Below are 12,730 nucleotides of genomic sequence, written 5' to 3' on the forward strand. Positions count from 1 at the left end.
TGCGTGTAGTTCTTTGAATTCCCGATTCGCGCCTACGAAATTCGTTGCGGTTTCTCCGAATAAATATCGGAACTAATACTTCGCCGTGCAAAGTATCGCCGTAGCGTTGCCAGAAATGCATTTGCGGTCAAATCACCGACTGTTTCAACGTGTACCGCCTTGGTACAAAAAACTACGAAAATGACTAAATAATTTTTATCTACTGGCCTTTCAATAAAAATATCGTTCCCGAGCGGAGATTGTTTAGAAACATCGCTTGTTATGGATGTTCTCATTAATACGTTTTCTGCATTATGTGATTTTTCTGTCCGAGTTTCTACCTCGATAATTTGTTCGTGTTGCATAGATTGCTGTGTATCCTTTACCCTTACCAATTGATTTTCATTTGTTTCGCATTGAGACTTCGACATATGCATTCTTTTCTTTCCCCTTTCAATATTTATATTTTCTGCTGATTCAGATGATTTTTTGACTTTGTCAACTAAAACAAATTCAACATTTTTATTTTCACTCTCGTTTTTCAACCTCTGCGTTGGCATCGAGTGCACAGAATTCTTCTGAGAATTTCTTTCTTGCCACTCATCAGCTGGCACATCTTTAACTAAGTCTACATCTATATGTGCATCAGAAAGATTTTCGTCGACTTGCATTTTTTCTTCCTGCCTTTGAACAGTTTCAGGAATTTCATTCTTCGCTACGTTATTTCGCGAATTCGAATCAATTATAGATTTTTCCTCTGATGCCAAATAGATATCGAATTTAGAAGTATTCTGAGTTACGTCTACCCTTTGCAATGTTTTATTGATAGCTTCTACCGAGGAATGCGCCACATTAGAAGAGTGACTTTTTTCAATCGTATTAGTTACATTATTTTCGTTTTCATTTGCAAGTTCAAAATCATGTGACCGTGTACGAACATCGAAAGATTCCTTCATTATACTTTCATGACTAGGAACTTTAGCAGACATTCCTGCCTCTGGTAAATCGTTTGTAATAGATTCCCGCATAGCAATTTCTGTCTCTTGTAAATCATTTAACCGCGGCTTATCGCGTACAGTGAAAAGAAATTGGTCGGCGATGCCTGGCCAATCCGTGGAGGAGCCACAAAATTTTGGAAGATGCATAGATTCTAACGTTACTGGCGATTGGTTATTCTTCACCGTGTTTTGATTGAAAGTAACATTTAACAATTGCGGTTGATCGATTCCTTCTAGAATTTCATGTGCCTCACCAATGTTCGCGTAATATAAATCGTCAAATTCCGTGCGCTCGCTAAGACGTGTGTTACAGATGGAAATGCGTATTTTTGTTTCTAACTGCAGAATTCATGTATGCGAAATTGACACGGAATGAGATGGGGAATATTGTAAGAGATTAGTGGAGGATGGCTACTGCTAGTCATTTTGATGCGAAAATTGTGTATACCACAAAGAGTAAACACCCGAATCTCGTTGACTTTGGCGACTACGCGATAGCGTTTGTTGCATCTCAAGCCAATAGCGTGTAAAGATAGTCACAATGTGTCTATCTTAGGCCGCAAAAACACCTCAATTTGGAGAACTTTCTCACCTGAAGGGTTTCTAGCGAGCACGGAAAAACCGAAAGGTGGATCCGGGGCCGCCAGGCTACAGAGGGTCGCGAGGTTCGGGTAAAAGGAAATATGATTGTAAATTAAAGCGATTAGCCGTCTGGTGAAAGTCATTGCGCATGTGGCATGCAAGGATGAGCCCAGAATTTGTATACCTGGGACGACGGTTTGAAATAAACAGTACAAAGCGACAGCTTTAGCCTTTTCCACGAATCTCAGTTTAGTTGATAAAAGTAGGGGAACAGTATGTAAAGCGCGCGAGCGAACGTTCAGTTGTTGTCCATTCGTCATCGAACCGCCACGAAAAATCCGAATTTGTTAAACGGGTGAAAAATAAAGTTGTGTTCAGATACATTTTGGTGCCGAAACCCGGGAACTTGCTGTCCGGTAGACTTTCACCCGTGAAGTAGTGGATACGACGATGGCGGGAAGAAAGAGAAAAATACCGTCGGCTGAACCCAGTACGGATGCGCCACGGAAGAAGCAGACTCGAGCAACTGCGATGGAGGAGCCGAGCCAGGAACGGGAGCCCCCTAATGACGACCAACCGGGACCATCCAGAATGGTAGGCGTTTCGGAAACCACACCGTCCAGGATGGGAATCGTCGAGGAAGAGGAAGACCATAATCCGGACGAAGACATCGAACTGCACGCTGGGGCACACAGTACCCCTCAGCAAGAATCGAGTGAAGGTATACTTCATACCCTGCGAATCGGAGACGCGGCCGCACATCTCGCTCAAGCGATTGAGAACACCTTAAAATCGGTGCGGGAAGCGTCGATGGGAGAGGGAAACTCGCGTTTCGTGAACCGTTTAACTTCAGCAGGCAAATTACCCACGTTCTCGGGAGACCCGCTGGAATGGATACATTTCAAGGAATCGTACCGTCTAACAACAGAGCTCGGTGCGTACAGCGATCGCGAAAATATGGCTAGACTTTTCACTGCGTTAAAGGGAGAAGCGCGCGACGCTGTAAGCACATTGTTAGCCACGAGCCAGGACGCGGACACAGTGATGCGTGCTTTGGAACTAAATTTCGGTAACAAAAACGTAGTGGCGCGGAAAATTATAAACGACATCAAAGGTTTGCCTCACCTTGACGCGGGCAGTGTCAACATAGCGCAATTTGCGACAAAACTTCGCAATGCGGTCGTTGCCTTCCGATCTTTGAAACTCACCGGATATTTGCACAGTCTCGAATTAATTCAAAACGTGGGAAGCAAATTGCCGTCCGCTCTAAAATATGCGTACAACAGATATTCCGTCGAATCATTATCTGAAAAATCGCAATTGGAAAAGCTATCGGATTTCCTGTACAAAGAAGCGGAATTGGCAGTGGAAGCGGGGGTATTCAATATGGATACGAATCTCGCATCTTCGTCGCGGACGACGCCGGCGTCGCGACAGCGGGTGACATTCAAGGGTCGGAAATTTTCGGATAAAGGTGTGTTCGCTATAAATACAGTGGAGAGCCGCGAACAAGATGTCGAGAAATGCGTATTTTGCAACAGATCAAATCACGGTTCGGAACACTGTCGTGAATTTGCCCGAGAAACGATAGCGCGTCGATGGCATCTGGTGAAAAGACATAGATTGTGTTTTAAGTGTCTACGCAAGGGACACCCGCGTGACAAATGCAGGGGGGTAAATTGTTCGACGTGCAAAGCCAGGCACAATAGTCTTCTCCATAATTTCAAATTCGGAAATGAGAATAGCAAAGCAAAACAGAGCTCAAGAAAGGGCTCGGGAAATCGCGAACGAAACGCTCCCGACGCGAGTGCAGAGTCAGGAAACCCCCCTAGTAGACCGTGGCTAGAAGTAAGGTGTTCGTTGTTAAAGATTCTGCCGGTCCGAATTTGGGGACCGCGTCGAGACGTAGAGACATACGCGCTGTTAGACGAAGGATCGACGATCACGTTAATCGATCAAACATTGTCGCGCGAAATAGGAGCGCGAGGGACGCGTTCAAACATGTTCTTGAAGGGCTTACTAACCCACGAAAAATTAATATCCAATTGTGAGAGGGTTCAGTTCGGCATTCAAGGGGAAGGAGGTCGATATGAAATCAAGCAGGCTATCACGATTCGAGATTTGAACCTCCCTACCCAGTCTATCTCCGATGAGACCGCGAATCACGTTGAGATTATGACAAAAATAAAATTAAAATCGTATTTAAATGCACCTCCCAGAATCCTTATAGGACAGGATAATTGGCCCTTTATAGTAACTCGAGAACTACGTGAAATAAAAAACGCGGATTATGTATTGTCGCGTTGTCTGCTGGGTTGGACCTTACACGGGAATACTAAAAGTCACTCGAAAAGAAAAGAACTCTTAAGTTCACATGTGACGTGGCAGAGATCTCACGAAAACGTGTTAGACGACCCGGAGAGTCTTGACGAACTTGTGCGAAAATATTTCTGTGTAGACACTCTCGGTATCGACTATTTAAATAAAAATGAAAATAAACAAAACCGGGCTGTGAAAATTTTGCAAGAGGCCTGTCACCGCAAGGGAAATTTCTGGGAAATAGGACTCTTGTGGAAAGACAATAGGGCGCGGAACGTGAACAGCAAGGGGTCCGCTCTGAAAAGACTTATTTCGTTAGAGAGGAAACTTGATCGCGATGCTGAGTACGCAGCCCTTTACTATGCGGAAGTAGATCGATTCATAGAAAAGGGCTACGCGGTAAAGATTCGAGACGATGAAATTGGGGAGAATTCGTGGTATCTGCCCCACTTTGGAGTGCAAAACATTAACAAGCCAGGCAGAATTAGATTGGTTTTTGACGCTGCGGCGAAGTCAAAGGGTATCAGTTTAAACGATCAGCTTGACCCGGGGCCAGATTTGCTGAAATTTTTACCGGGAATTCTATTGCGTTTTCGTTTACACAGGTTCGCGTTTAAAGCAGACATTAAAGATATGTTCTTACAAATAAGAATTAAAAAGGAAGATCAGATTGCTCAGAAATTTCTTTGGCGTGGACGAGACCGAGTAAAATCTCCTGAGACGTATGCAATGACACGTTTGATTTTCGGTTCAAAATCGTCGCCATGCTGTGCTATATACGTAAAAAACAAAAATGCTGAGGAATACGGTGAGTCAAAACCGGACGCGGCAAAGAGTATTATCGACGACAGCTATATGGACGATTATTTAGCCAGCCGGAAAACCATTAAGGAAGCGACAGAGTTGATTCGCGATGTCATTCAAATAAATTTGGATGGAGGTTTTGAAATGCACGGTTGGGCTAGTAATTCGAAAAAGATTCTAACCACGGTAGCGGAAGGACGGAGACCAAAGGGTCAAAATGAAATGCGTTTAGGCGATCAGGGGGGAGAGAGAGTGTTAGGACTTATTTGGGATACCGAAACAGATGAGCTTCGCTTTAATTTGGGTATACGAAAAATCCCGGAAACCATTTTGACAGGCAAAGTAAAACCTACGAAACGCGAATTTTTGCGAATAATTATGTCCATTTTTGATCCGTTGGGTTTTCTTTCCCCGTTTACGCTAAAATCGAAAATACTAATGCAAGCAATATGGCGCAGTGACGTAGGATGGGATCAAGAGATAAGGGATGAGGAACATCGGGTATGGATGTCGTGGCTTAAAGGACTCCGTGAAATTAAAATTTTTCGCATTCCGCGATGCTACGCGCCAGATGAAATCAAATACCTAAAAATACAATTACACGTATTTTGCGACGCAAGTTTAAAAGGATGCGCAGCGGCTGCATATTTGAGATTTATCGGTAAAGACGAACGAATCTGGGTATCCTTTGTGATGGCTAGAACTAGAGTAGCGCCATTGAAACCGATGACGGTACCCCGACTAGAATTACAAGCCGCGGTAATAGGGGCGAGATTAGCGAAAATGGTCGCGAAAGAACTGGGTAGCGAGATAGATCGGCGTTTTCTATGGTCCGACTCCAGCACGGTAATTCACTGGATAAGGTCGGAGCCGCGAAACCGCCAAACATTTGTTGCAAATCGTTTAGGAGAAATTGGAGAGCTGACATTGAGTTCGGAGTGGCGCTGGGTCCCATCTGGTTTGAACCCCGCGGATGATGCAACGCGGTGGTTAAACGAATCTTTAAATACAAACGATCGCTGGTTCAGCGGTCCGGGATTTTTGCAACAACCCGAATCAAAGTGGCCGGTAGAAAAAATCATGAGTGAGGTAGATAAACGTGAAATTGACAACATAGAATTGCGTAAAACACAAGTGTACGTTGTTCAATCGAGCGAATACCACATTCCGAGTGTCGCAAGGTTTCTAGGCTGGCCAGGGTTGCTCGTAGCGGCGAGAAGGGTGAAGAAAGCTTTCGATCGCTGGGGGGGGGGGGAAACAACAGACGCCTATAACGGTAGAAACTATATACTCAGTGGAGATGTATTGGTATCGGACCATTCAAGGAGAAGTTTTCGCGCGAGAGATAGAAGCCTTAAATACCGGGAAAGGGATAAACAAAGGGAGTAAAATCATTGGCTTGTGAAACCATTCATGGACGAAGTCGGGATTCTAAGAGCACGCGGAAGAATCACCAAATTCCGTGACGGGGTGTTTAATAACCAACCTATAATCTTAGACAGTAGACATCCCGCGACTATGTTACTAATACGAGCATATCGTCAACGGTTCTTCCACGGGAGCAGTAACACGGTGGTAAACGAAATACGCCAAAAATATTACATAGTGGGTGTTAGACGAGCGCTCCGCTCGCTAATAAGTAAGTGTCTTATCTGTAGGTTTCGTCGAGCAAAGCCGCGAAGTCCGGAAATGTCGAATTTACCACCGGGTCGTGTAGCGTACAGGCAACGACCATTTAGCCATTGCGGAATGGATTATTTTGGTCCGATGCAAGTCAAGATAGGAAGACGTAGGGAATAAACGTTGGGGCGTACTCTTCACGTGCCTTACAACACGGGCCGTTCATTTGGAATTGGCAGATAGCTTGACCACAAGTTCAGCTATAATGGCTTTGCAGAGACTAGCGGCACGGAGAGGTTCGCCTTTAGTCGTGTACAGCGATAACGGCACCAATTTTAAAGGAGCCAGCAAAGAGTTACGTGACGCTGCAGCAACGATTGATGAGAAAAATCTACGCAGTTACGCGTTAGAAAAACGAATGAAATGGATTTTCAATCCACCGGACGCTCCTCACATGGGTGGAGTATGTATGGGAAAGGCTCATCCGTTCGGTAAAAAGTGCACTCCAGGCCATTCTACGAGATCAAATACCTAGTTCGGAAGTTTTACATACACTATTGGTAGAAATAGAACATTCCGTTAACTCACGACCTTTGACGCATATATCGGTAGACCCGGGCGATGAGGAAGCATTGACACCGAACCATTTTTTGCTGGGTACGTCATCAGGGGAAGTTCATTTAGGAAGATATGACGCTCAAGCCACGTGTCCTAAAAGACAGTGGAAAATCGCGCAGTCTTTTGCGGAATCGTTCTGGCGACGTTGGCTGCGCGAATATTTACCCACCTTGATTTCGCGTCCGAAGTGGCATAAATCAGATACGAACTTAAAAAAAGGGGATCTCGTGCTAATCGTCGACTTCCAAATGCCGCGAAACTCGTGGAACACGGGAACTATCGAAGAAGTATACCCTGGAGCGGATGGCGTGATTAGAATCGCCAAGGTGCGTACGGCAAAGGGTGAATTGATACGACCCACCAGAAAATTAATCACACTAACAAGCGATACCGATGACAAACACCATTAGTAAATAAACTGTTTCGTTTAAGCGTTTCATTATATCGTTTACGTTTGTAAATAAAGACAGGTGCGATTGTATGTAATCTAAGGTAAAATTAAAAAAAAAAAACCTTTAATTTTAAGGGGAGAATGTTACAGATGGAAATGCGTATTTTTGTTTCTAACTGCAGAATTCATGTATGCGAAATTGACACGGAATGAGATGGGGAATATTGTAAGAGATTAGTGGAGGATGGCTACTGCTAGTCATTTTGATGCGAAAATTGTGTATACCACAAAGAGTAAACACCCGAATCTCGTTGACTTTGGCGACTACGCGATAGCGTTTGTTGCATCTCAAGCGAATAGCGTGTAAAGATAGTCACAATGTGTCTATCTTAGGCCGCAAAAACACCTCAATTTGGAGAACTTTCTCACCTGAAGGGTTTCTAGCGAGCACGGAAAAACCGAAAGGTGGATCCGGGGCCGCCAGGCTACAGAGGGTCGCGAGGTTCGGGTAAAAGGAAATATGATTGTAAATTAAAGCGATTAGCCGTCTGGTGAAAGTCATTGCGCATGTGGCATGCAAGGATGAGCCCAGAATTTGTATACCTGGGACGACGGTTTGAAATAAACAGTACAAAGCGACAGCTTTAGCCTTTTCCACGAATCTCAGTTTAGTTGATAAAAGTTAGGGGAACAGTATGTAAAGCGCGCGAGCGAACGTTCAGTTGTTGTCCATTCGTCATCGAACCGCCACGAAAAATCCGAATTTGTTAAACGGGTGAAAAATAAAGTTGTGTTCAGATACAACGTGATTCATATTGTTCATCGGAAGTGATAAGCTCTATTGCTTCTTGAATCGATTCGAATGATTCGAAATCGCGTTCTAATTTTGCCAAACGTATCTGTAATTGGAGAATGTCACCTGGGCCTGATTCACCGAATTCGTTCAAAAATTTGATAAACCACGTCAATCTCGATTTTATTGACCCACGTTTTCTGACTAGTTCGTTTTCAGTGTGTGCGTTGCCTCCGCTTGCCATGGTTACGTTCGGAATGGCACGGAGGGGAGAAGAGAAAGAAAACGGATGCGAAGGAATGGTGAATTTAACAGTGTGACTTACCGCACCGTTGCAAGGTACGCCATGACACCTGGGATGGCACCTGGTTTGCGCTGCTCCTGCTTCGATCGTCCACTGGTTTGTCAGCTCGGTGTAGGTGTGATGTGCACGAAGCACAAATGCGTTGCAGATGTGGACGATCAGTTGTCCTCACAGGTGGTGACTCCTTGCGTTGCTGTTGTGACCCCTGGCGCTTCCGTGGCAGGTAGCTGATGCTCCCTGAGCGCAGGGAGTGACAGGTAGTTCGACAATAAACAGCCCGTGGAGGTACACCCCTGGTGTAATGGTTGACGTTGCGCCTTGTTGGCAACGATGGCCGAGTCGCCCGACGAATGTTGTGTCCTCGCACAACCGACTGTCATGTATTTTGCGGATGCTGCAGAGCTAGAGCTCCAGGCGCTACCGACTCCACTGTGCCGATGGTCGATGCCAGAAGATGTTACACTTGCTGTGCAACCGAATCTTCCAGTTGTAGAAAAGTGTTGTTCGGAGGTGCTGCTTCCAGACGTCGAATTCCGTGTGATGATGGACTCAGGTACCACAGTCTGGGCCCGGTTTAAAGCACCAAAAATGAGACGTATCCACAGTCTAAATCCGGTTAAAAGACCAAAACTGAGGCGTACCACAGTGACACTGAATCCGGCTCGGAGGACCAAAAAATTAGGCGTCCGAAAGTGTCGTCAGTCTAAAATGTTGTGGCTATTGCAGCCGACCGTGTTTATCGTAACTCACGTTCGGTCTGTGCGGGACCGAACACGGGGTGAATCCGCGCGAAAAAAAGCAACCCTTGGAACGCGCGGTTGCGTTCCGGAGGTTTCGTTCTGTTGAGGAACCACCTCGAAAGCCGAGATCTACAGTACTGGACAAAATAAAGTACGCACCCCGAATATTTTTACAATTACGTTTATAACTTCGTAGTTTTTACAGATATAATAATTATGTATTTGCACAAAAAGAAGGTTTCTTAGTCTACTTTTAAACTCAATGAGAAATAATTCGAAAAACATGAAACATCGTACATTATTCAAGCCCGTTACGTCTGTTGTCATATTTTCCTCGGACAAAATAAAGTACGCACTGGAGTGTTTATTTACTTTCAGCAATAATGGCATGTAGGATACCTTTTCTTGCCGTTGGAGATACAAGAATGTTTACAAATAAACGTATTAATACAGTTTCAGTTACCCATCAGTGCTCTTAGAGGCAAGATTGTATCATTCAATTGCGAATAACATAGAAATGAAACAAATTTCCGTACAAATTCGAAAATTAATAGTTAACGACCGGAAAAAGGGTCTCTCGAATAGGAAAATCGGTGAAAAGTACAATGTTAGTGAAGCAGCGGTCAGAAAGATCTACAAAAAATTTGTAGAGCTTGGCACAGTAGCCGATAAGATCGGTCGCGGACGGAAGAGGAAGACAAATTCAGTCGAGGATCGTAGAATTATCCGGGAAACGAAGAAAAATCCGACTGTTACTAGTCGTGTAATCAGGGAAAATGTGCAACTCAACATTTCGGAACGAACCGTGCCCAGGAGACTTCGGGAAGCTGGGCTGCGGAGCAGTTTTGCACAGCGTCGCCCTTTAATTCGAAAAGTTAATAAATTGAAACGTCTCCAATTTGCAAAAAAAATACGTCGATAAGCCAGTGGACTTCTGGAAAAAGATTATTTGGAGTGATGAGAGTAAGTATGACTTGTTTGGTCATAAACAACGAACACGGGTTTGGCTGAAGCCCGGCGAGAAGCTTCTGGATAAAAATATCCAAACAACTGTCAAGCATGGAGGAGGCAGTATTATGGTGTGGGGGTGTTTTGCGTGGTCGGGTGTGGGAAATCTCGTCAAAATCGATGGTATTATGACAGCAGACAAATACATTGACATCCTCAACGAGAATTTAGAGGAACCTCTGCTAAAGATTGGTCTGGAAGATGACTTTATCTTCCAACAAGATAACGATCCTAAACATACCGCGCATAAAACTGCTGCTTTCTTTCGTGCTTCGAGGATCAAAGTGCTAGATTGGCCAGCACAATCGCCGGATTTAAATCCAATCGAAAATCTGTGGTCCATTTTGGACCAGAAAGTTGACCACAGTGACGCAACCAATAAATTAAAGTTATTCGAAGCTTTGGAAAAGGCGTGGGGAAACATCGACGAACAGCACATCCGGAATCTCGTCGAGAGCATTCCTCGGCGTTTGCAAGAGGTCATACGAGCAAAGGGCGGCCATACAAAATACTAGTTCTCAAGTAGAACTTAATTTTGACTGTTATTATCACATGCGTACTGTATTTTGTCCAAAGAAAATATCCTTATAAATGTAACGGACCTGTCTATTGAAAAATGTTAAATGTTTTTGAAATTATTTTTGTTAAAACCTAAAAGTAGACTAAGAAACCTTCTTTTTGTGCAAATACATAATTATTATACCTGTAAAAACTACGAAGTTATAAACGTAATTGTAAAAATATTCGAGGTGCGTACTTTATTTTGTCCAGTACTGTAACTCTCAGTACGACTGAGGCAGAGTATGTTGCGGCGGCCACGGCAGCTAAAGAGGCCGTTTGGCTGCGAAAGTTGTTAAAAGATTTGGGGCGGATGGGAGACGATCCTATTGTTTTGTTTTTGGATAATCAGAGCGCGATTAGATTAGTCAAAAACCCGGAGTTCCATAAGAGAACAAAACATATCGACATAAAGTACCATTTCATCCGGGAAAAGGTCGATCAGGGGGATTTGATCGTCAAGTACGTGTGCTCGAATGAACAAAGAGCGGATATATTCACTAAGCCTTTTGCGAAGCAGCGTTTTTCTTTCCTACGACAGAGTCTTGGTATGATTACGCGCGCAGAGTATTCAAGCGGAGAGGCTGTTGGAATGTGAGCTTTTCATACTCTGTGCCGTGACAATAGCCAATGAGAAGGCGCCCACCGATTTGTCTAATCGGTGTGCTCTCTTCGTTGCTTTTTTGTTTTTACGAGGCAACCGATGTTCGTTTTGCGATGCCACCGATGCTCAGTTGAAACTCTGACCGGGCAACCGACACGACGTGTTGCTACCATATTTAACACCTTTTTTGTAAAGCGGAAAATAAACCATATTATTAAAATATAAACGCGTTATTTTCAATAGGGCCAAAAAGGGACTGCAAGGTTTGTTCTGACCGTAACACGCCTGGAGGTAGGCGGGAAATTTCGTATTACTGTGATACGTGTCCTGACAAACCAAGGATGCATCTGGAACTTGTTTTACAAAATATCACACCAAAACTAATTACAGGGGCGTTAAGAAATTTTTATTAGAATCATATATAAGGGCATATTACGTGAAAGAATATTATAGAAAAAATCAATGCTGCTGATTCTTCATACATGTTTATTTAAAGAATAAGTAAACTTGCGTGTTCAAAAGTTCCCGGCCAGTTTAAGCCGGGATTGTATTTCAGTCTGTAAAAGGTCAGTAAGTGTTTACATTCAAATAATATTACGTGTTGTTAGTCTTCAGTTGGTAGTCAGTCGCTGAAACGTAAACATTGTTCGAAAGACATCTGTCGAAGTACGCAAAATTGTGATGGAATTGTCGTTAAAGGGAAAGTCATCTCGCGAAATTGCATCAGTATTGTCTATCGGGAAAAGTACAGTGAACGATACAATTAACAGATATCGTGCAGGGCATGGCGTGAAAGATCGACCACGGAGTGGAAGACCCCGAAAGACCACTAAAAGAATTGATAGAATTATAAAACGTAAATCAATTGCGGACCCAAAGAAGACAGCTAGAGCAATATTGCAGCAGAACTACAACAGGAAAACGTTGCTAATATTAGTCGATGTACGGTAACAAGAAGATTACATGATGTAGGACTGTTCGGCAGAGTTGGTGTTAAAAAACCACTAATCAATAAGAAAAATAAAGTAGCCCGATTAAAGTTCGCCAAAAAATATTGTGACTGGACTGTTGAAAATTGGAAAGCTGTTCTTTTTTCGGATGAATCTAAATTTAATCTATTCGGCAGCGATGGAAGACAATATGTATGACGTTTAGTTGGCACAAGAAATGATCCCAGGTACCAAATACCAACTGTTAAACATGGTGGAGGGAGCATTATGGTATGGGGAGCTTTCTCCGCTCAAGGAATTGGTCCTCTTATAAAAATTGAGGGTATCATGACTGGTGCCACGTATAAAAAAATTTTAGAAACTCATATGCTACCATATGGTGAAAAAGAAATGCCAGAAAATTGGTTTTTCCAACATGACAACGACCCCAAACATGCATCGAAAATCGTAAAAGGGTGGTTG

General features: G+C 43.6%; 2 protein-coding genes across 2 annotated transcripts; both read left to right on the plus strand.

The window, feature by feature from the left end:
- Positions 1-2,009: 2,009 nt before the first annotated feature.
- Positions 2,010-6,071, plus strand: LOC143364419 (uncharacterized). Its single transcript, XM_076804784.1, has one exon. The coding sequence runs from the start codon at positions 2,010-2,012 to the stop codon at positions 6,069-6,071; it is 4,062 nt and encodes a 1,353-aa protein (XP_076660899.1).
- Positions 6,072-6,567: 496 nt separating this feature from the next.
- LOC143364420 (uncharacterized) lies at positions 6,568-7,330 on the plus strand. The gene is made up of 2 exons (XM_076804785.1): positions 6,568-6,793; positions 6,867-7,330. Exons 1-2 carry the CDS (start codon positions 6,568-6,570, stop codon positions 7,328-7,330), a joined length of 690 nt encoding a protein of 229 aa, XP_076660900.1.
- The last annotated feature ends 5,400 nt before the right edge of the window (positions 7,331-12,730 follow it).

The sequence above is a fragment of the Halictus rubicundus genome, unplaced genomic scaffold, assembly GCF_050948215.1.
Source record: "Halictus rubicundus isolate RS-2024b unplaced genomic scaffold, iyHalRubi1_principal scaffold0526, whole genome shotgun sequence".
NCBI classification, from domain to species: domain Eukaryota; kingdom Metazoa; phylum Arthropoda; class Insecta; order Hymenoptera; family Halictidae; genus Halictus; species Halictus rubicundus.

Bases quoted from the DNA above. Each gene is read 5' to 3' on its own strand.
- LOC143364419 (XM_076804784.1), top strand. From the start codon at position 2,010: ATGGCGGGAAGAAAGAGAAAAATACCGTCGGCTGAACCCAGTACGGAT.
- LOC143364420 (XM_076804785.1), top strand. From the start codon at position 6,568: ATGGCTTTGCAGAGACTAGCGGCACGGAGAGGTTCGCCTTTAGTCGTG. The intron at 6,794-6,866 runs GTAAAAAGTGCA...CACTATTGGTAG, and splicing joins GGGAAAGGCTCATCCGTTCG to AAATAGAACATTCCGTTAAC.